The sequence below is a fragment of the Notamacropus eugenii genome, chromosome 4 (genome assembly GCF_028372415.1).
Source record: "Notamacropus eugenii isolate mMacEug1 chromosome 4, mMacEug1.pri_v2, whole genome shotgun sequence".
In the NCBI taxonomy this organism is placed as follows: Eukaryota; Metazoa; Chordata; class Mammalia; order Diprotodontia; family Macropodidae; genus Notamacropus; species Notamacropus eugenii.
Window position 1 is genome coordinate 406,595,572 of NC_092875.1, and position 22,945 is coordinate 406,618,516.

The 22,945-nt window shown below is 39.1% G+C and overlaps 1 protein-coding gene across 7 annotated transcripts in view; it reads right to left on the reverse strand.

The window, feature by feature from the left end:
* Positions 1-2,258: 2,258 nt before the first annotated feature.
* The window catches only part of DDX4 (DEAD-box helicase 4), a 61,826-nt gene continuing 41,139 nt past the window's right edge, over positions 2,259-22,945 (reverse strand). For all 7 annotated transcript variants that reach the window (XM_072605609.1, XM_072605608.1, XM_072605610.1 and 4 more), the window contains 5 exons: positions 19,868-20,013; positions 10,050-10,149; positions 8,867-9,137; positions 8,587-8,700; positions 2,259-2,970 (listed from right to left, as the gene is read on the reverse strand). In XM_072605609.1, coding sequence (XP_072461710.1) covers positions 2,884-2,970; positions 8,587-8,700; positions 8,867-9,137; positions 10,050-10,149; positions 19,868-20,013 — 718 coding nt within the window. In that variant the 3' untranslated portion in view covers positions 2,259-2,883. The remainder of the gene's footprint in view (positions 2,971-8,586; positions 8,701-8,866; positions 9,138-10,049; positions 10,150-19,867; positions 20,014-22,945) is intronic.

Genomic DNA, 22,945 nt, shown 5'->3' on the forward strand with positions numbered 1-22,945 from the left:
CACACAGCCAAGGCAGGACTGGGCTCAGCTCCGGGTCCACAGCACGATGGACCTTTGGTGTCTGTTTTCAGGGCTCTCTGGAACAAAAATCTCGTCTGCTGCATTGTTCTGTGGCTTCTGCTGCTCCAGAATTTGTTAGGAGTTCTTCTTTACAGATATTTTATGGGCTGTGGGTTCGGAGCTAGCATATGTGAGTCTTTCTACTCTGCCATCTTGGCTCCGCCCCCAATGCTGGAGATTTGCATGAAGAGTGTGCTTCCAAGAAAATCCTATGCTAATGTTTCATTGTGGCATTTAAGTAACCCAGCTTTCAGAAGCTCTGGCAAGTTCTACCAAACAGAATCAGGAAAAGCTTATATAAACTCATTTACAATTTGAATGCTAGCAACTAAAAAAGTATTCCACAGGGTGATACATTTTGTTCCCTCCTGAGAAATCCACTTTATGCTCAACAACAGATACCAAAACAAGAAAAACCTTGTTTTCCCTCTGCTAAATCTTCCTCTGCTAAAGCAACCTAGAAGCCATTCATTACAATTAAACAAACACTTAGGACAAAACAAATACAAAATACACAGAGGAAATCTTTTAGGGGAGAATACAAGCAAAGTGGGAAAGATAATTTAACAGTAGAACAAAGGCTCTGCAGGACACAAAAGGTGGCAGAAGGCTTGATTGAGATAGGACAGGATGGGTGGGGCTAGTGGATAGGGAAGGAAACTTCAGTCTAGACAGCCTATGACTGTCAAGAAGATTTAAAGTGATGGGGTGGTAGACTTTTCCTATGATCCACAATATAACTGGTTTGTTAATAACATCAACCCCTGAGCAAAAAGAAGGGCAGATTCCAAGTCCCTGGGCCTGCTTGATGATGGTGAGTATCAACAGTTCAAGCAAAGGTTGAAGACAAATTCCTGACTGGTTATAGAGAGGCCTGTCATATTCTAGGTACTCCTCCCTCAAATCTCAACCAGCTTGGCTTTGCCCCAGGACTCACTCCAAAATTAAGTAACTTATCTCCAAATTTCATTTATAACAAGATTGTTAGTATAAGTTTGGTTAATTTACTGAAGTTGTCAAAAACTATTCTCAAAGAATTAAACTTTCAGAAGTCAAGAGAAATATTTCTCTCCTGTTCTCTCCCAAGTATTAAATAGTAGATGCTCTCTAAACAGGCAGTTGAGTGGTAATACCATGCAAGAAAAATGAAAGACAATTCACATATTAACTTACGTGTCCAATGGATTTACTTAGATACTGCTTAAAGAGTTAGCCCCTTGTTGACTGGGAAAGTTGTACTCCAACAGGATAGCCTCTAATAGCTGATCAAGGGCCTAAGAAAAATCTTCACATCTCCACACTGATGAGCTCTCATGCATGTAGCAAGCAGGCAGCACACATAATTGCTCAATTTCTGAGCTTTTAATAACTTAGAAAACCCACCTTTTTCAATTGAGAAAGTCACCAGGGTCTTAAGATGACTGATTAAGCAGGAATATATACCACCATAATACAAATTAGGATTTGAAATACTTGGCCTTAGTACCCTAAGTTAAGAGCTATAAAATTTTTGGCTATACCCACTCAGATCATGAGGTATCCCATTATCTGGTTAAGATGGATGGTGTGTGGGTGTGGGTGTTGTATTTTGGTTCATTTCTAAAGGTTTTTCAGCTTCATGGGAGCTGACAGAGCTTCTGCTCTGTTGGTACAACCTTTGAGAACTGCACTCCACTAGGCGGCATCATAGCAGAACATTTGTGCAAAATCTCCAAGGGTACTATTTAATAGTATCTCATGTTCTTTGAGATTTTTAAGTAAAGCCTATGTAATAGAAATTATTAAAACATCATAAAAAGTCATTTTTAGTATGCCACCATCAAATTACATCTATCTTTTTGGCTAAATGATGATCACATTCATTAGAACACTGAGAATTTTCTAACATAGGTGAAACAATAAAATTCTGACTTCTGTTGTCTGATCCCTACCAGATATCTTCTACATTTTGGTAGAGGTAATGGTAATAATCTGAAGATTAAGAGGCAAAGTCAGGCCAAAAACAAGACAATTCTCAAATGGCCATCAATGACCCCCTTTTCCCTTTATGATCACCTCCTTTCTTAGGCCCTCTTCTTTTGGAATCAAGCATAATATGAAGATGGAAGAAATAAACAGGATCAATACAATCCAAATTCCCTTCTCCTTCAACACTTCTTACAACTTATATCTCAAATTTAAGCAGTAAAACAGCAATCTAAGAACCTGTGTTTGGGCTTTTATTCAGTATGTTTACAAGGAAAGTTTAGAGACTTTTCTGTCATGTCATTGGGTACAGAGATCACATTTCAAGTATTTAACAAACTTCACCATATAATTTAATCATCTAAATCAAAATCACTGAATTAAGTGATACGCTAAAACAAATACACTATTTGTTTTACATAAATTATTTTATAATCGCATGGTGACACTATTGCTTTAAAGGTTTCTTTTAGGAAAAAATGAAAAAGGACCCCAAAATTTTAAATCAAAAATGTTTCACATCTTCTTGGTTATTTTATAGGTTCAAAAAGCACCAATAATATTTTAAGACTTAATATAGATATGAAACATGTCAAACTCCTAAATAATAAAACAGAAGTAAACATGACATTTAGAATGCTTCAATCTTTCCAGTAAACACCATTTGTATTAGTAACCACAACATTTCAACATTTAGCATTTCACGTAAACAGCAAGTAAAGAATTTTATTTTTTTGAAGATTAGGGGAAGATTACAGGATGCACAGGGAGTTACCAACACAGTGTCATACTTTCTTTAAAACTCAAAACCATCTTCACTGCATCAAAACTGTATCTGGAACTTGAATAATTTTGGCTTTAATCCCATGACTCATCATCTACTGGATTTGGAGCTTGTGCAGAAGAAAACCCTACAATGTTCATGCTGCTCTTCCCTTGGTAACTCTACAAAATTAAAAAAAAAACAACTGTGTAACTATCACATTAGTTTAACCTCACTTTGAAAATAGCACCCTCATTCAGGATGAACTTTTTTTCAATTTAAAACAGAATGTAATCCTCACTAATTCTAACTGGATACAGGTTCAATCTAAATTAAAAGATGAAATAACAGTTAAATAAACTTTAATTTTTAAAAATTCTAACCATGTTGGCCCTAAAGTACCTTCTTAAATGAACAGGTAACAATACTTGTAATTAGCATACCACTTGCTTCTCAATACAAAGTAAATATTCTAAAATTATTGTCAAATAACAAATAGCCTGGGAGCCAAGATGGCGGAGTAGAAAGATGCACATACACATAGCTCCGAACCCACAACCCACAGAACGGCTAGAGGGGACCAACCCACGGTGAATTCTGCACCCAGACGCCATGGAATATTGGAGCGAGGGAGATTTCTGTTCCGGAGAGACCTACAAACCTCTCGCGGGGGGTCCTTCGCGCTGTGGACTGGGCGCCGGGACTGGGAGCTGAGTGCAGCCCTGCAGCGGCCGCGACACCGCGAGGAAAAGATCCGAATGGGCTAAGGGGACGAGATATCCTGCGGCCACGAGGGTCCCTCCACCCACAGAGGGCCCTGCAAACCTCTCGGAAAAGGTCCGTCGTGCTGCAGACGCGGAGCCCAGCCCGGACCTGCGGCGGCCACGGCTCCGAGAGGTACAGATCCGAGCAGGCTTCAGGGACAGGATCTCCAGTGGCCGCACAAGCCCCCCCACCCACAGGTGACGGGGGTCGGTGAGAGAGTCTCTTTGGCAGGTCGAGAGGGGAGTGGGGTGCCCCCATGGCTCGGGCCCCCCCCGGGAGATAGAAGCTGAGAGGCGGCTGCAGACAGGGGCTCCCCAAGCGGGTGGGAGCCTGGATCCATTGTGGAAGGTCTGTGCATAAACCCCCTGAGGGAACTGGGCCTGAGAGGCGGCCCTGCCCCAACCTGACCATCTGAACTTAATTCTCACAGTGAATAGCAGCCCTGCCCCTGCCAAAAGCCCTAAGGCGGGAAGCAGCATTTGAATCTCAGTCCCCAAACGCTGGCTGGGAGGACCAGGAGGCGAGGTGGGTGTGAGGAGAATATTCAGAGGTCAAGCCACTGGCTGGGGAGAATGCCCAGAAAAGGGAAAAGAAATAAAACTATTGAAGGGTACTTTCTCAGAGAAAAGACACCTCCTCCCTTCCTTTCTGACGAGGAAGAACAATGCTTACCATCAGGCAAAGACACAGAAATCAAGGATTCTGTGTCCCAGCCCACCCAATGGGCTCAGGCCATGGAAGAACTCAAAAAGAATTTTGAAAGTCAAGTTGGAGAGGTGGAGGAAAAACTGGGAAGAGAAATGAGAGGGATGAAAGAGAAGCATGAAAGGCAGATCAGCTCCCTGCTAAAGGAGAACCAAAAAAATGTTGAAGAAATTAACACCTTGGAAACTAGCCTAACTCAATTGGCAAAAGAGGTTCAAAAGGCCAACGAGGAGAAGAATGCTTTCAAAAGCAGAATTAGCCAAATGGAAAAGGAGATTCAAAAGCTCACTGAAGAAAATAGATCTTTCAAAACTGGAATGGTACAGATGGACGCTAAGGACTTTATGAGAAAGACAGATATCACAGAACATAGCGTGAAGATTCGAAAAATGGAAGATAATGTGAAATATCTTATTGGAAAAGCAACTGACCTGGAAAACAGAATCAGGAGAGACAATGTAAAAATTCTGGGACTACCTGAAAACCATGATCAAGAGATGAGCCTAGACATCATCTTCCATGAAATTATCAAGGAAAACTGCCCTGAGATTCTAGAACCAGAGGGCAAAATAAATATTCAAGGAATCCGCAGAACACCGCATGAAAGAGATCCAAAAAGAGAAACTCCTAGGAACATTGTGGCCAAATTCCAGAACTCCCAGGTGAAAGAGAAAATATTGCAAGCAGCTAGAAAGAAACAATTCAAGTATTGTGGAAATACAATCAGGATAACACAAGATCTAGCACCCTCTACATTAAGGGATCGAAGGGAATGGAATAGGATATTCCAGAAGTCAAAGGAACTAGGACTAAAACCAAGAATCACCTACCCAGCAAAACTGAGTATAATACTTCAAGAGAAAAAATGGTCTTTCAATGAAATAGAGGATTTTCAAATTTTCTTGATGAAAAGACCAGAGCTGAAAAGAAAATTTGACTTTCTAACACAAGATTGAAGAGAACCATGAAAAGGTGAACAGCAAAGAGAAGTCATAAGGGACTTACTAAAGTTGAACTGTTTACATTCCTACATGGAAAGACAATATTTGTAACTCTTGAAACATTTCAGTATCTGGGTACTGGGTGGGAGTACACACACACACACATGGACACACGTACACATACATAGAGACAGAGTGCACAGAGTGAATTGAAGAGGATGGGATCATATCTTAAAAAAAAAAAATGAAATTAAGCAGTGAGAGAGAAATATTGGGAGGAGAAAGGGAGAAGTTGAATGGGGCAAATTATCTCTCATAAAAGAGGCAAGCAAAAGACTTATTAGTGGAGGGATAAAGAGGGGAGGCAAGAGAAAAACATGAGGTCTACTCTCATCACATTCCACTAAAGGAAAGAATAAAATGCACACTCATTTTGATAAGAAAACCTATCTCATAATACAGGAGAGTGGGGGACAGGGGCACAAGCAGGGTGGAGGGGAGGATGGAGGGGAGGGCATGGGGAGGAGAATGCAATCCGAGGTCGACACTCATGGGGAGGGAAAGGATCATAAGAGAATAGAAGTAATGGGGGTCAGGATAGGATGGAGGGAAATATAATTAGTCCTATACAACACAACTAGTATGGAAATCTTTTGCAAAACTACACAGATTTGGCCTATATTGAATTGCTTGCCTTCCAAAGGGAAGGGGTGGGGAGGGAGGGAGCTAAAGAAGTTGGAACTCAAAGTGTTAGGATCAAATGTAATGTTCTTACCACTGGGAAATAAGAAATACAGGTTAAGGGGTCAAGAAAGCTATCGGGCCCTACAGGACAAAAGAGAAGACGGAGACAAGGGCAGAGAGGGAGGATAGAAGAGAGAGCAGATTGGTCACAGGGGCAATTAGAATGCTTGGGTTTGGGGGGGGGAGGGGATAAAAGGGGAGAAAATTTGTAACCCAAAATGTTGTGAAAATAAATGTTAAAAGTTAAATAAAAAAAAAATAACAAATAGCCTTTCCTATTACAGGATTTCAGAGTTGAAACAAGTCTTTAACAAGGTCAACGTTACTAAATTACATATTCCTTTTTCCTGCCAGCTAGCAGGTTGGCAAACTAGCATTACAAAAACAAATAAGCACAAACTTGTGCTTATCTAACTCAGTCAAAGGTATTGCAGCTAGTAATTTCTTGACTTGCCTAAATGAAAATTTTATCATTCAACAGGCAGAGAGAGCATAAAGGGGAAATTCAATTTCTATATATGAATCTCTTAAAAAGGAGGAACTGGTTGCTTTGGTGAAAATGGGGGAGGGGGACAGGGAGCAATGATGAAGAAAAGGAATATCTTATCATAGAGCAAAGGAATTCTGAGCATTGTCTGACATCTATCCCTAAACTGTGGAGAAAGCAGATTTCAATGGGGTTACAAGCAGTATGTTGTAAAATATAAATAATAATGGAAATAAATGTAGTAAAAGTCCTATGTAGTAAAATGCTTCAGGGAAGTCTGATTGGAGGAATGGTGGAGCACTAAACTCCTCCCAAACTTTTCCTTTATAGAGGGCAAGACCCAAACCTTCCAACTCACTGTCAACTTTCCATCTGCATTTGTTCTTGGTTTGAATTCCATAAAACAAGATGCTCCCCATACTAGGTACCCCAAGATATGTCCCTCTTGCTTTCCAGCTTCCTTTTGTGTACTGTCTTCCTCCGTTAGATTATAAGCTCTTTGAGAGCAGGGACTGTCTTTACTTCTTTTACTTGTATCCCCAAGGTCTGAGGACACAATGCTTTGCACACAGTAGGCACTTAATAAATGTTTACTGAATTGGGAGAGGAGATGTTCAAGAATAAAATTCTTAAGATACAAAGATGAAAGCTTCCAATGACAAAATAAAAAGTCATGTTTGTCCAAAGAGACCCATGTGGATGCACAGGAGACTGACTCACCAGCCAATTTGGAGTTTTAAAAGAGAACCGGACAACTGTCTTGATGAAAGGGAACATGAAGGGGTGTCATGTAGAAGAGAGTTTAGATTTATTTTGTTTGGCCCAGAGTGCGACGGATAGAAACTGAAGAAACAAATTTAGGTTTTGAAAATACTTCCTAACAAATTAGAGCTCCCCAAAGAGGTAGCAGGTTCCTCTTCTTCGGAGATCTTAAAGCACAGGTTGGAAGATCATTTCTTGGGTGTTTTAATGGGATTCCTGTGTATATGTATTGAACTAGGTGGCTGTTGAGGTTCCTTACAATTCACAAATTCTGTGGCATGATTAGAGAGCACTTTTCCTTAAAAAAGATCTCGGGGTTTTAGTAAACTGCAAAAACTCAACATTAGCCAATAGTACTTTAATTGGAATCAAAAAAGCTAATGTGATAATGGGCTGCATTAAAAGAAGTACAGCTTTGAAGAATAAGGGGATAAAGTCTCACTATTCTCTGCCCTGGTCAGAACACAACCAAAATACTGTGCTCTGTTCTGGGTACCACAGTTTAAGGAGGACACTGTTAATTAAGACAATGTTCAGAAGGGAAATGCAGATGGTAATAAGCCTTGATTCCATGCCCTCTATTAGTGAAAGGGAATGAAAATATTTAATCTGAAGAAGAAAAGGATGGACAAGATAGTTGTCTTTAAGTATCTGAAAAATTGTCATTTAGAAAACACATTAAATTTGTTCTTTTTTCCTGCCTGAAGGCAGAACCAAGAACAGTGGGTAAAATTTAGAGAGCCAAATTTTGGCTTGCCATGAGAAAAACTTCCTAATGATGACACCTATCCAAAGGTAAAATGTACTAAGTTGGAAATGGTAAACCACTCCAGTGTGTTGGTCCTTCATGCCAAAGAAGACCATGCCATCAGAGAAATGATGACATGACTTGCACTTGACTTTGTTTAGAGTGAAGGAGGGCTGTGCAGGTCACCAGCAATATGACTGGAGATGACCCAGGTTGAGGCAACTGGGGTAAGTGACTTGGCCAAGGTCATATAGCTAGTGGATGTCAAGTGTGTGAGGTGAGATTTGAACTCAGGTCTTCCTGACTCCTGCACTGGTGCTCTATCTACTGCACCACCTAGCTGGTCCAGTAACTTGGAAAATAGTGGGTTGAAGGGAGAGGTTGGGTAACAATTTTCTATGGTGTAAAGAGGGTTCTTCTTTTCAAAGGAGCAAATGAACTGAGAGGTGTCTTTCAAAATCTCAAGTTCTGCAATTTCATGAGGAGGAAGAATCCAAGCAGAGAGGGGGTGTGTGTATGTCTGTGTGTGTGTGTGTGTGTGTATGTGTGTGTGTGTCTGTGTGTCTGTCTGTGTGTCTGTGTCTGTGTGTGTGTGTGTGTGTGTGTTGCTCTAAATATTTCTGAAATAGTTTTTTATCCAACTAACCTTTCGAGTATCCACTGAGGCAAACACATTTCCTCTTGAAGTACCACCACTGAAGCCAGGGACATATGTACTGAAAGCAATTTCTTCTAACCATGCAGGGACATCCTGTTGAGCCTAAATAGAAACATATACCTTAAAACCAGCAATTACTACCCCATCTCCAAATTGTATAAGTGAAGCAATCACAATAGATTACATCTCCTGAGTTTTGCTTCATATAAACTTTTCCACTTAACAACATAAGATGTGAAATTTCTTAAATGTTTACAATAAAACTTACATCTGACAGTACTTTTACTAAAGGCTGTGCTAAATGGCTATCTGGTTCTGGATCAAAAAAAGAAATAGCTTTGCCAATGTTCCCACAGCGACCAGTACGTCCAATTCGGTGAACATATTCATCGATGGTGGAAGGAAGGTCAAAATTAATCACATGTTGAACATTTTCGATATCGAGCCCTCTGGCAGCTACTGAAGTAGCAACAAGGACTGGACACTTTCCACATCGAAAATCCCCAAGGGCTTGCTCTCTCTCCCTCTGTTCCCGATCACTTAAAAAAATAAAGAAGACAAAGCATGTATTAGGACAGCTTCTTCAAAAGACTTCTCCCAAAAAGCTCTTGAACCTAAGTAATCTGATCCCTAAAACGAGCCTGCTACAAATGGGATGACCGATGCACAATATAAATTATAACTAGTGACATAAGCTGCTACACTTTATTGGGTAATCTGTTTCTTAGGGAACACAGATATACAGCTAAAAGGGATTTCAGAGGTCATACAGTGAAAAATGACAGAACTAAGTGAGGTCTGGGGAAGTTAAATACTTTACCTACAGGTACACGGGTAGAAAACATTAGAGACTGGATTTGAACCCAGCTAGGTTCTCTATCTCAAGAACTGGTATATCTTCTACTGTACCAATATCACCTCATGAACCTCATTTTAGTATGAACATTTAACAATGATCTGCTGCACTGACACAAGCTCCTGAAGAGTACAGATTGTATAATTCTTTGTATTTATGTTACCAGTACCTGGGAACAAAGTCATTTAATGAATTTTTGACTGAATGATAAAAAGTGGATTAGTTTACTAGTTAATAGTAAAAACATTTTCAAGCCTTCCTATTATTAAAAGATTAAATTTAGCAGTAGAGAAGACAGGGAAATAAAATATCACAGGATCAAAAGCTTAAATTCAGTGGAGAAACTACTATTCATTAAGGACATCTGGATAATGATTCCAGTTTACATCTCAAAAAACTGTCTGCCTCAACAAAAACCAACTGAATAATTCAAGGATAAGAACTTAGTATGGTAAACATCAACCATAATCATAACCAATGATCATCAATCCTGAATCCCAATTTCAGTTAAGTATCATAAACAATGCATATTTCTTAATACCACCTTGCTCAATTACAATTACTTATCATTACAAGTATAAAAGCCTTTACTTACCCATGAATACTTGTTGTTGATATTTTTTCTTGACAAAGAAAGGTTGCAATAAAATCAGCTTTTTTCTTAGTTTCAACAAATACCATAGTTCTTTCCTCACCTACAAAGCAACATGATAGGGTCAACAATCAAATACAAAATTAGGAAAGGGCACAACAGGTGTAATATGTGGTCCTTGCAGCAGAGGTTCTTAATCGTTTTTGTGTCAGGTACTCCCTCTGGTGAAACCTTTTTTTATGTCAACAAGCATTTTTAAGCACCTACCATGTTGCAGACGATGAGCTAAACACACGGTATATTTTTAAATGGTTAAGATAAAATATACAGGACTGCATCAGAAACCAATAATAATGAAATATAGTTCTCAAAATAACTTAAAAAAACAAAATCAGAAACACTAGGCTAAGGACACTTGTCTTAGATCATTCTTCTGTTTTCACTGTGCTATAATTTACATGATCCCTAAAATGCTGCAAGCTGAGCTTTTTTAAATTTGTATACAAAGATCCAAATAGTTTTTTTTTCAGTTTTTTTTTATTAATTTATTTAACTTTTAACATTCATTTTCACAAAATTTTGGGTTCCACATTTTCTCCCCTTTTGTCCCCTCCCCCCACCCCAAAACACCGAGCATTCTAATTGCCCCTATCTGCCAATCTGCCCTCCCTCCCTCCCCACCCCTTCCCTTTGGAAGGCAAGCAATTCAATATAGGCCAAATCTGTGTAGTTTTGCAAATGACTTCCATAATAGTAGTGTTGTGTAAGAACTAATTATATTTCCCTCCATCCTATCCTGCCCCCCATTGCTTCTATTCTCTCTTTTGATCCTGTTCCTCCCCAAGAATGTTGACTTCAAATTGCTCCCTCCTCCCCATGCCCTCCCTTCCATCATCCCCCCCACCCTGCTTATCCCCTTATCCCCCACTTTCCTGTACTGTAAGACAGGTTTTCATACCAAAATGACTGTGCATTTTATTCCTTCCTTTAGTGGAGTGTGATGAGAGTAAACTTCATGTTTTTCTCTCACCTCCCCTCTTTTTCCCTTCACTAAAAAGTCTTTTGCTTGCCTCTTTTATAAGAGATAATTTGCCCCATTCCATTGCTCCCTTTCTCCTCCCAATATATTTCTCCCTCACTGCTTGATTTCATTTTTTTTAAAGATATGATCCCCTCCTCTTCAGTTCACCCTGTCCACTGTCTCTATGTGTATGTGCGTGTGCGCGTGCATGTGTGTGTGTGTTATCCCACCCTGTACCCAGATGCTGAATAGTTTCAAGAGTTACAAATATTGTCTTTCCATGTAGGAATGTAAACAGTTCAACTTTTGTAAAGTCCCTTATGACTTCTCTTTGCTATTTACTTTTTCATGCTTCTCTTCATTCTTGTATTTGAAAGTCAAATTTTCTTTTCAGCTCTGGTCTTTTCATGAAGAATGCTTGAAAGTCCTCTATTTCATTGAATGACCAATTTTTCCCCTGAAGTATTATATTCAGTTTTGCTGGGTAGGTGATTCTTGGTTTTAGTCCTAGTTCTTTGACTTCTGGAATATCCTATTCCACGCCCTTCGATCCCTTAATGTGGAAGCTGCTAGATCTTGTGTTATCCTGATTGTATTTCCACAATACTTGAATTGTTTCTTTCTAGCTGCTTGCAATATTTTCTCCTTGACCTGGGAACTCTGGAATTTGGCCACAATGTTCCTAGGAGTTTCTCTTTTTGGATCTCTTTCAGGCAGTGATCTGTGGATTCCTTGAATGCTTATTTTGCCCTCTGGTTCTAGAATCTCAGGGCAGTTTTCCTTGATAATTTCATGAAAGATGATGTCTAGGCTCTTTTTTTGATCCTGGCTTTCAGGTAGGCCCATAATTTTTAAATCATCTCTCCTGGATCTATTTTCCAGGTCAGTTGTTTTTCCAATGAGATATTTCACATTATCTTCCATTTTGTCATTCTTTTGGTTTTGTTTTGTGATTTCTTGGTTTCTTATAAAGTCAGTAGCCTCCATCTGTTCCATTCTAATTTTGAAAGAATTATTTTCTTCAGTGAGCTTTTGAATCTCCTTTTCCATTTGGCTAATTCTGCTTTTGAAAGCATTCTTCTTCTCATTGGCTTCTTGAACCTCTTTTGCCAATTGAGTTAGCCTATTTTTCAAGGTGTTATTTTCTTCAGCATTTTTGTGGGTCTCCTTTAGCAGGGAGCTGATCTGCTGTTCATGCTTTGACTGCATGTCCCTCATTTCTCTTCCCAGCTTTTCTTCCACCTCTCTAACTTGATTTTCTATAAGCCCTTCTATGGCCTGAGCCCATTGAGTGGGCTGGGATATAGAGGCCTTAACTTCTGTGTCTTTGCCTGATGGTAGGCATTGTTCTTCCTCATCAGAAAAGAAGGGAGGAAATGTCTGTTCCCCAAGAAAGTAACCTTCTATAGTCTTATTTCTTTTCCCTTTTCTGGGCATTTTCCCAGCCAACAATTTGACTTCTGAATATTCTCTTCACACCCACTTCGCCTCCGGATCCTCCCAGCCAGCGCTTGGGGTTTGAGATTCAAATGCCGCTTGCCAGCCTCAGGGCTTTGGGCAGGGCAGGGCTGCTGTTCAGTGTGAGATTAAGTTCAGGTGCTTAGGTGGGGGCAGGGCTGCCAGGCGGGGCTCAGTTCCCTCAGGGGTTTATGCAGAGACCTTCAACAATGGATCCTGGCTCCTGCCTGCTTGGGGAGCCCCTGTCTGCTCCCGCCTCCGCTGTTGCCTCCCGAGGGGGCCTGAGTTATGGGGGCACCCCACTCCCCTCTCGACCCGCCAAAGAGACCCTTTCACCGACCCCTGTCACCTGTGGGTGGAGGGACCCGCGTGGCCGCTGGAGAGTCCGTCCCTGAAGCCCGCTCAGATCTTTTCCTCTCAGTGCCACGGCCGCGGCAGGGCTGTACTCAGCTCCCAGTCCCGGTGCCCAGTCCGCAGCGCGAAGGACCTTTTGCGAGAGGTTTGCAGGTCTCTCTGGAACAGAAATCTCCCTCGCTCCAATGTTCTGTGGCCTCTGGGTGCAGAATTTGCCGTGAGTTACTTTTTTGTAGATGTTCTATGGGTTGTGGGTTCGGAGCTATGTGTATGTGCGTCTTTCTACTCCGCCATCTTGGCTCTGCCCCCCAAATAGTTTTTAAGAAATGTGAATTGTGCTTTCTATGTAAATGCCCTAAAATCTAAAATACATATCCAGCATACAATATATCATTGTTATTTTAGCCTGTACAAGATATCAAAGATGTCATGAAATGACATTTTGACAGCACGATATTAAAAACTTTCTGAAAGTTTTTGAAACCTTTTTGAAAGAGAACAGACTATATGTGTATGTATATATATATATATATATGTATGTATGTATGTATGTATGTATGTATGTATGTATGTATGTATGTATACAGTCATTAACTCATTTCCTTGGTTAATATTCAATAACATCTTCAACTGTTAAACCTAAAGGAGAGTCTGGTAAGGGCAAACTCTCAAGAATGTTTTACTCGTGAAGATTCTGAAGGTTAACACCAGAGAACCAGTCAAAGATGTTCAAACCACTTTACTTCAGGCACACAAACTTTTAAAAGGCTTAAATAAAAGCTGCAAATACAGACTCTTTTTTCACCTGGTGAGTCAATTTAGAAATATAAAAACCAGTTAAGAAAATGATTTTTATTTTTAGCACACAAATAAGAGGAAAATTAAACTAAGTTATTTAATAATTTAAGTTTATTGTATTGTCCTGGTTTTAAAATTTTTGCATTTGAAACTACAACATAGCCCTAGGATATCATTCATTTGAGGAAACTCTCCTGGTTGTCCCTAGATTATGTGGCCAAAATAACTTCTCTCCCTACCCCCAGCCGTATATATATTGTATGGTGATATTCTTTTTAATAGTATTTCATTTTTTCTAATTACATGTAAAGATAATTTTAACATTCATTTTTTATAAAATTCTGAGTTCCAAATTGTCTTCCCCCCTCCACTCTCTCCCCCCCAAGATGGTAAGTAATGTAATATAGGTTATTTATATACAATCATGTAAAACACATATATTTCCATATTAGTCATATAATGAAATTAGAAACAAAAGTAAAAACATGAAAAAATAAAGTGAAAATTGTATGCTTCAGTCTACATTCAGACTGTATCAGTTCTCACTGGAAGTGGATAGAATTTTCCATCATGCGTCTCTGGAATTGTCTTGGCTATGACAACATTTCTTTACACCACTCCCGCTTAATTTCTAATTTGTACTGTGCTGCACCCCTACTCATCCTCCAGATGCCTCTCCATAACCCTTTGGACAATGCTGGTTTCATTTGTTGTGGTTTAAAAAAAAAAGGAGGCCTTTGTTTTGGGAAAAACTTGGAGTGATTAACAAAATTGGACACTCTTCCAAAGACAACTGAACTCACTATCTTTCTCCTGGTTCAATTCTTGGTCCAACTTAATATTCATTTGCACTCTCAATCCCACAGATACTGATACACGAACCCTGTAGGTCAACCACCCAATTGAATATCATAGTCTCAACAATAGGCATTTTTCATCCACTTGATTTTTCCTTCAGAGTTGGAGGGAACTCCTGAAATGATGAGATCACAGTGCGATTTCAGTATGAATGGTACATGTCATATTCAATATCTCCCAACTGTTTTGTTAAAAAGAAGAATTCATGATTTAGAGGACATAAGGCCTTTTTAGATAACCTAAAAGCCTTTTGCTTCTTTCATCCTTTAATCCTGAATATATTTTTCACAGTTCTCTCCTTTGTCAACATGAACACTGAAGTCACCAAGTATCAAAGAATATTGGAGGATCTAATCAGGTTGTTCACACAATTTTTTCACTTTCACATTCTCTCCAACAGATTTTTTGGCACATGAGGACATCAGATGAAATTATCAGTAGCAAGATGCAAAGATGAAATCTGCTTATGAACTGTGAGAAACATGTACTGAGGCTATGTATGAGTAAAAATTCAATTTCTGACGGCGTTAAATAAAAATCTAAATGAATTCAAATATCTTAAAACCTTAATACATCTGACTTCCTAGAATACTTAGTATTTTTACCATTAATTACAATACTTAAAATAATATAAGGCAATGCATAATTAGCTATGTTCTATGGTCTTTTCTCTTCACCTAAATAAAAAGCAACTCCTTATGGGGGCAAAACAGCATACCTCTTCCTCCTCAATATCCCTACCTCCTTAGCCCTGTAGCCACTGACTCCATCCCCCTAAAAAAAAAATGGGGGTGTGCAAGTTTAATATGCTAAGACTATTTCCCAATGAGGTATATATTTCTGCATATGATTTCTGTTTGGCAAGCAGAACCTAGACGTAAATCAAGTGAGCTAGAAGGGACTAGGTATTTCTCAAGTGGGTTCAGGCAGCAGATCTAAGGATAAAGTGAGAAAAACTGCTTTCATTTATGAACCAGGAAATCTCTCAATTCCAGGAGAACTGAGTATAGGACGCTAAGCAGTCATGTGATAGCTATACTTGGTCTACAGGCAAAATTTAAACTTTTTTCCCCTTCCCACCACTTTCTAACCTCCATGCCCTCATGCTGTCCTCCCAGAGTCCCACAAAATTGCCTTCTTTCTGCTGTATCCCATGTTACATAATTACTTTGCACTCCACCTTTAACCCATTAAAATTTATTCCAAATAGATGAGGAAAGCAAAGTAGTAGGTCTGTTTCACACTAAAATGTGAAAGGTAAATACCTTCCTCCTTCACCTTCCTAGGGGTTCCCAAATGAATCTCTAAATGTTCTCATCTCAGTCAATGTGGAAATAATATGATATGGAGCAAGGGATCTCCCTTAAGTCAAATAGATTTCAACTTAATACACCTTAATATCAGCCATCAAATCACTCTTCTCCCTTCTTGACAATCCCAAGATTTCCTTCATCACTCTTTCCCAATAAGAGAAAAGTCTCATTTTCCATTAATGGAAAGCTCAGACTACCATCCCTACCATCCTATAAGAACTTCTTCACTGTTATGATTCAAAATACATAAGGTTTGATATATCCTGCAAAGAGGTAAGACTCTTAAAACAACGACCACCAACTGGAGAAGTCCTCATTGCATGGAAACTCATGGATTACAGACTAAATGGATCTTCAGAGGGAGCTCAGAACTATTTCCTATCCCAATAAGATAGTCCTTCATCTCTCCTGACTTTAGGAAATAAATACTTCAGCTGTGCAAATAGTCATTTTGTTCAATATTCATGACAAAACTGTTCAACGTTTATGTCAATTATAACACAATAACTATCATTTGTATTTAATATATCAGATTACATTTTAATGTTGATTGAAACACTAAATTTTTCATGCTGTTTTCATAATTTCTTGTTGTCATGGTCACTGACTACCAAGTTAAAACAATTATTAAAAAATGGTGTCAAGCACCATTAAAGCATCCTACTTTAGTGTAACAGTTACTATTATGAAAAACACAAAAATCCTATTTCTATGAAATTTTGGTATTAAGGTGACTATAAACCAGTTACTATAAACCAGGAAGAGGCAAATAAATGTGAAAATTGTTCACTTCCTTAATATTTCTTTTGCCTAAGTTAACATTTTTATCTCATTTCTTATGCTTATTGGATATTCTGTGATGAATCTGGACACATATTTTTTAAATCATCCATTCTTTGGTTAGTTAATCCACGAGATTAGCTATAATCTTTATTAAATACTACTAAATTAAACACCATTTACCTACAGCATTTTGGAGCTCTTTCTTAAATTCTTTTTTTTCATTTAATGATATATTCTTTTTTCTTTACAAATTTATTTATTTTTAGTTTTCAACATTCACTTCCATTAAGTTTTAAATTTTCTCTACCTCCCTGTTACCCTCCACACAAGAAGGCATGCAATTTGACATAGGCTCTACTTATACATTCTGATTAAACATATTTTCACATTAGTCATGTCGTATAGAGGAACTGGAATGAATGGGAAAAACCATAAGAAAGAAAACACAAAACAAAACAAAAAAGAGAGCAAATAGTATGCTTCAATCTGTATTAAGACTCCGTATTTCTCTGAATGTGGATAGAATTTTCCATCATGAATCTTTTGGAGTTGTTTTAGGTCCTTGCATTGCTGAGAAGAGATGAGTCTATCAAAGTTAGTCATCAACACAAAGTTGCTGTTATTGTGTACTATGTTCTCCTGGCTCTGCTCCCCTCATTCAGCATCACTTCATGTAAGTCTTTCCAGATTTTTCTCAAGTCCACCTACTCATTATTTCTTATAATGCATTCCACTACATTCATATACCACAACTTGTTCAGCCATTCCACAATTGGTGGGCATCCCTCAATTTCCAATTCTTGGCCACCACAAAAAGAACTGCTGTAAATATTTTTGTACATGCATTTTTTTCCATTTTTGTGATCTCTTTGGAATAGCCTAGAAGTGGTACTGCTGGGTCAAAGGGTATGTACATTTTTATAGCCCTTTGGGCATAGTTTCAAATTGCTCTCCAGAAAGGTTGGAATTAGTTCATAACTCCACCAACGATGAATTAGTGTTCCAATTTCCCCACATCTTCTCTAGCATTTCTATTTTTCCTGTTTTGTCATGTTAGCCAATCTGATAGGTGTGATGTGGTACCTAAGTTATTTTGATTTGCATTTTCTCTAATCAATAGTGATTTAATACATTTTTTCATATTATTATAAATAGCTTTAATTTCTTCCTCTGAAAACTGTCTGTTCATATCCTTTAACCATTTATCAATTGGGAAATGACTTGTATTCTTATATATTTGACTCAGTTCTCTATATATTTTAGAAATGAGACCTCAGACACTGGTTACAAAAACACTTTCCTCCTAATCTTGGTTGCATTGGCTTTGTTCCTTGATTCTTTTCCAAATTATTTACAAATTTCTTAACTAATGTATTTGCCAATTACTTGGTGTGGTCTTAGTCAATCAATCAATCAAGAGTCATTTATCAGGTGCTTTATCATGTGCAAAGAACTATGTTAGACTCAGGATAAATGGGCAAAAACCACGGTAGGCCTTACCCTCAATGAGCTTACATTCTAAGAAGAAAAATAACTCTTCTCTCCTAAATTACTCGCTCCCCAGAAGAATGTAAGCTATTTGAAGCCAGGAACTGTTTTGTTTTGTATCTTTAACCAAGCACCGTGTCCGGAACATAGCAGGCACATACTAAATATATGTATGGATACACGGATGTATGTGTACATATAAAATATATTCAAAATAAATAAAACTTATTGGGTCAGTATGTTGGGGGGGGTTGACATTTAAATGAGGGGGTTCTGTTTAACACTACCAAAGCACAGGGAACCACTGGATTTTACTGAGTTCAGTAGTCAGACCTGCACTTTTAACATATTAGGGCAATAGCAACTTGTGGGAGGAAGAAGAGAAGAGATCAGAAAAAGGCTCATGCAGATGATTTTTACTTGACCTAAATTTTGAAGCAAACTAGAGATTTTAATAAGCAGAAGTGAGAAAGGCATGCATCTCAGGTATGAAAGGCAGTCAGAGCAAGCTGGCTGACCTCTCTGGACCTCAATTTCCTCACCAGTGCCTAGCAAACAATGGATGCTTAATAAATGCTTGCGGACAGATTTGTGAAATTAGGGTGTTGGACTAGATGATCTCTAAGGTCTCTTCCAATTCTAGATCTGTGAAGTACATAAACACATGGGGGACAAAAAATTTGCTGCAGAGCTCACTAGCGACTTTAAAAGAGGAGTTCAATGAGGACAGATACAAATGGTACAAGGTGAAGGAGGGATGAACACCAAGCATGCAGGAAAACATCTGACAGAGTAAACCTGAGTGCTGGAGGCAAATAATCCCACTCCCCAAAACCAAAGAAGACCTATACATATTTTGAAGGGGAAAAAAAGGCAAAAAAAAAAAAAGACAATGAAAAGATTAGAAAAGAGATAAAGTAGAAAGGGCCCTCATCTGGCAAAAAAAAAAAAAAAAAGGATTGGATTCAAAAGCTTAATCAAAATAGTAGCTTTTGATGAACAGGATATAGTTGAATATCAAGACATAGTTTAGATTTTCAGTAATATCTTTTCCTCAGGGGAGAATGGTTCACAGATCAAAAGTCAAACTGGAAGAAATGATACTAAAGGAACATGCAACTGATTAGGATAGCAGAAACAAGTTCTGTATCATAAATCTGAATTACCACATTTATTCAAAGATTTCAAAGAAATTTGAAAAATGAAAGCAGAAATTATCTGCATTTACTTTAAAATATTCTTAGAGAAATAGTAAAATTATTTCGGAATCAAAGTCCAAATATGTTGGGGGACAGCTCTGGACCGGGGTCCCCCGTGAGGACCGTGAGACGCCTGAGGGTCCGAACCTGCCCCCTTGTGGGGTACTGGGATGGCCCTGGTAACAGGCTGGCTCCACCCACGGGGAGGCACTTGGGAGGAGCTCGCCCGCCCATGGGAGGTACGGGGGAGGAGACAGGGGATAATAAAAGGGGATGACCACGAGAGCTGGAAGAGAGGAAACGGAATAAAGCTTGCTGACTGCAACTCCTTTCGGGTGCTCTGCCTGTTTATTGCCCTCCCCCAACCGGGAGGGGGACCGGAGACGTCCGAAGACTGGGGATAGGTAAGTAGAAGGCGAAGGCCCGGGAGTCGCCCTGGGCACAAATATATTATTCTTAAAATTACATAACATGTTCTTTAAACATTTCTTAAAGTCAGTAAATTTTTAAAATTAAATTCACTAGAAAGAGTAAGTATAGCAACATTACCTATGTTTCGGAGAATTTCAACAAGTTTTTCTCGTTTTGAATACTGGCCAACTTGCAGAACAGTCTGTTGAACATCGCTACAAGCTCCACCCACTTGTCCAACAGCAACAAACAAATAGTCAGTTTTTAAAAATTCTCCAGCCAATCTAGAAAGGAAAACAATAATCATTTAATCTGCAAAGCTTCCTCCCCACCCCATAATCATTTTTGCTCTGGTATTCTTTTAGGATTAGTTAAAAATGTACTAGATACCTGTTTCTAATAACTTCAAACACAAATAAACATGATGATTAACACATTTATCAAATAGTATTTGAAAAGTTAATAATTGAATGAGTCAAATTTTCTAAGAACATAAAAACTGGCAATTACAGAAGGTGTCAAATTATGGTAACAATAACACCAAATACATTTACTAGCTCAGCACGATATTCGTCACTTTTACTGAAATAAAATTAGCTTATGTTCATCATAAAAATTAAAGTGAACCCAAGCAAGTTACAAAAAAGAAGCTATACTAAGTGAGACTACAGTCTATGAGGCTACCTCCCATACTTTTAAGTTACTCAGTGTCAGATCTATTGTGAAAAGATTTACCAAAGGCTCTATGGATAAATATGATTTTCTCCCATCCAGTAGAGAGAAATCTAGGTTTACTGTATACACAACGATGAAATCATGTTTGGTCAAAAAACCCCAACATATGACTGACAGTCAAGGTTTTCCAACATTCCCAGGATACCCATGACTGAAGACAGGGGGACATAAATGAAGCTGTGGAGGCAGAAACAAAATGTGGCCACAGATGGCATAGATGAGATAGGATGAGGACTACAAAATGATACTGAGGCTATGGGTGTACCCTCTACCCTAATAGGAAAATTTGTAAGAAATGATGGTTTGGGCTCTGTTTGAACACAAAAGCACCTCCCATGTGAAGGAGGGATGAACACCAAGTATACAGTCAAACATCTGGCACAGTAACCTGAGGGGTAGGTCTCATATGAGATCTCCAAGGGAAGCTGGAGATCTGCCGGTGCCTCAGGAGACATTATGGTTGGAGTCACATAAATCTGAATACCACCTGCACAGAGCTAACTGCACTCAAAGAGTGTCTGAGAACGTGTGCACTATGAGCCACGTACTACACTGGGTACTAGGGATGAAGACAGAAAAAAAGCCATCTGGTCCCGAGTCTCAGAGGCTTATATTCTATCTGGGATATGACATGCATGAATACAGGTATACGTAAAACAGATACAAAGGACCTTTTGTGGGAGGCCCAGAAAAGTCCTCTTACAAGAGAAAGCACTTGAACTGAGTTTTGGAAGGAAAAGGACGTCGAAGCTAAGAAGAGAGAACATCGTCTGTCATCAGATACAAAAGCCTAAATTCACAGAGACAGGAGATATGAGGACAAGTCCAAAGGCCCATACAGCTGAACTGCAAAATGAGCATAATAGGGTAATGTGTATTAGGGTAGAAATATAGGATGGGAATAGGTTATAAAGAGCTTTAAACATCAAGGTGGGTTGACATTTAAGTGAGGGAGTTTTGTTCAACACTACAGAGAATAGGGAACAACTAGATTTTCATGAGTTCAGGAGTCAGATCTACACTTTAAGAAAATCACTTTAAAAACTGTTAAGCATGGGGGATGGGGGGGGGGCACAGAACCAAGATGGCAGTGTAGAAAGACAGACCTGTAAAAGTTCTCCCCCATAGCCCATAAAATACCTGTAAAAAAAATGACTAATCAAATTCTAGAGCAGCAGAAGCCACAAAATGACAGAGTGAAAGAGATTTCCAGCCCAAGGCAGCCTGGTAGGCCAACAGGAAAGGTCTATCACACCAGGTGTGGTGAAGAGCACAGTTCAACGTGGGCTGCAAGGAGTGGCAGGGACAGGACCTGGAACAGGCTTCAGAGAGCCACTAGCAACAGCAGTTCCCAGATTGCTTAACCCACAAATGCCAAAGACAGCTTCAAAGGTCAACGAGAAAGCTCTTTCACCCAGGAAAAGGGAACGTGGTCTGGACTGCCAGCAGCAGCCACTGCAGCAACATCATCCATTTTTAGAACCCTCAGCCTAAAGCCCCTGGGGGAATTGAGTAGATGATCTGGATCTCTGCCCTGGGTAGAGGAAGAATGCTAACATGGTGGAGGTGGAGGAGGTCATGGAGATGGAACTGAACTTGCAGATCCTAGGCAGAACAGAGTGCTTGTGGTTGCTTACAGACAAGAGTGCAGGCCAGGAAAGGAGTAAACTCTTCTCAATTGATTGTACCACCTTGGAGGAACTGAGAACTTATAGGTTCCCTGAGTACACCATCCTCTTGACAAAGGACTCAAAAGTCAAATAAATGGCTGAGAAAATGCCCAAAAACGGGAAAAATCTAAGACTACAGAAGGGTACTTTCTTGGCAAACAGGTATTTTCTTCCAACCTTTCAGATGAGGAAGAAGAATGCATACCATCAGAGGAAATCAAGGTTTCTGCATCCAAAACCTCCAAAAGAAATACGCAGTGGGTCTCAGGCCATGGAAGAGCTCAAAAAGGATTTTGAAAATCAAGTATGAGAGGTGGAGGAAAAAATGGGAAGAGAAATGAGAGCAATGCAATAAAATCATGAAAAGTGAGTCAACAGCTTGCTAAAGGAGACCCAAAAAATGCTGAAGAAAATAACACCTTGAAAAATAGGCTAACTCAATTGGAAAAAGAGGTCCAAAATGCCAATGAGGAGAAGAATGCTTTCAAAAGCAGAATTAGCCAAATGGAAAAGGAGGTTCAAAAGCTCACTGAAGAAAATAGTTCTTTAAAAATTAGAATGGAGCAAATGGAATGTAATGAATTAATGAGAAACCAAGACATTACAAAACAAAACCAAAAGAATGAAAAAATGGAAGATAATGCGAAATATCTTACTGGAAGAACAACTGCCCTGGAAAATAGATCCAGGAGAGACAATTTAAAAATTATGGGCCTACCTGAAAGCCATGATCAAAAAAAGAGCCTAGACATCATCTTTCATGAAATTATCAAGGAAAACTGCCCTGAGATTCTAGAACCAGAGGGCAAAA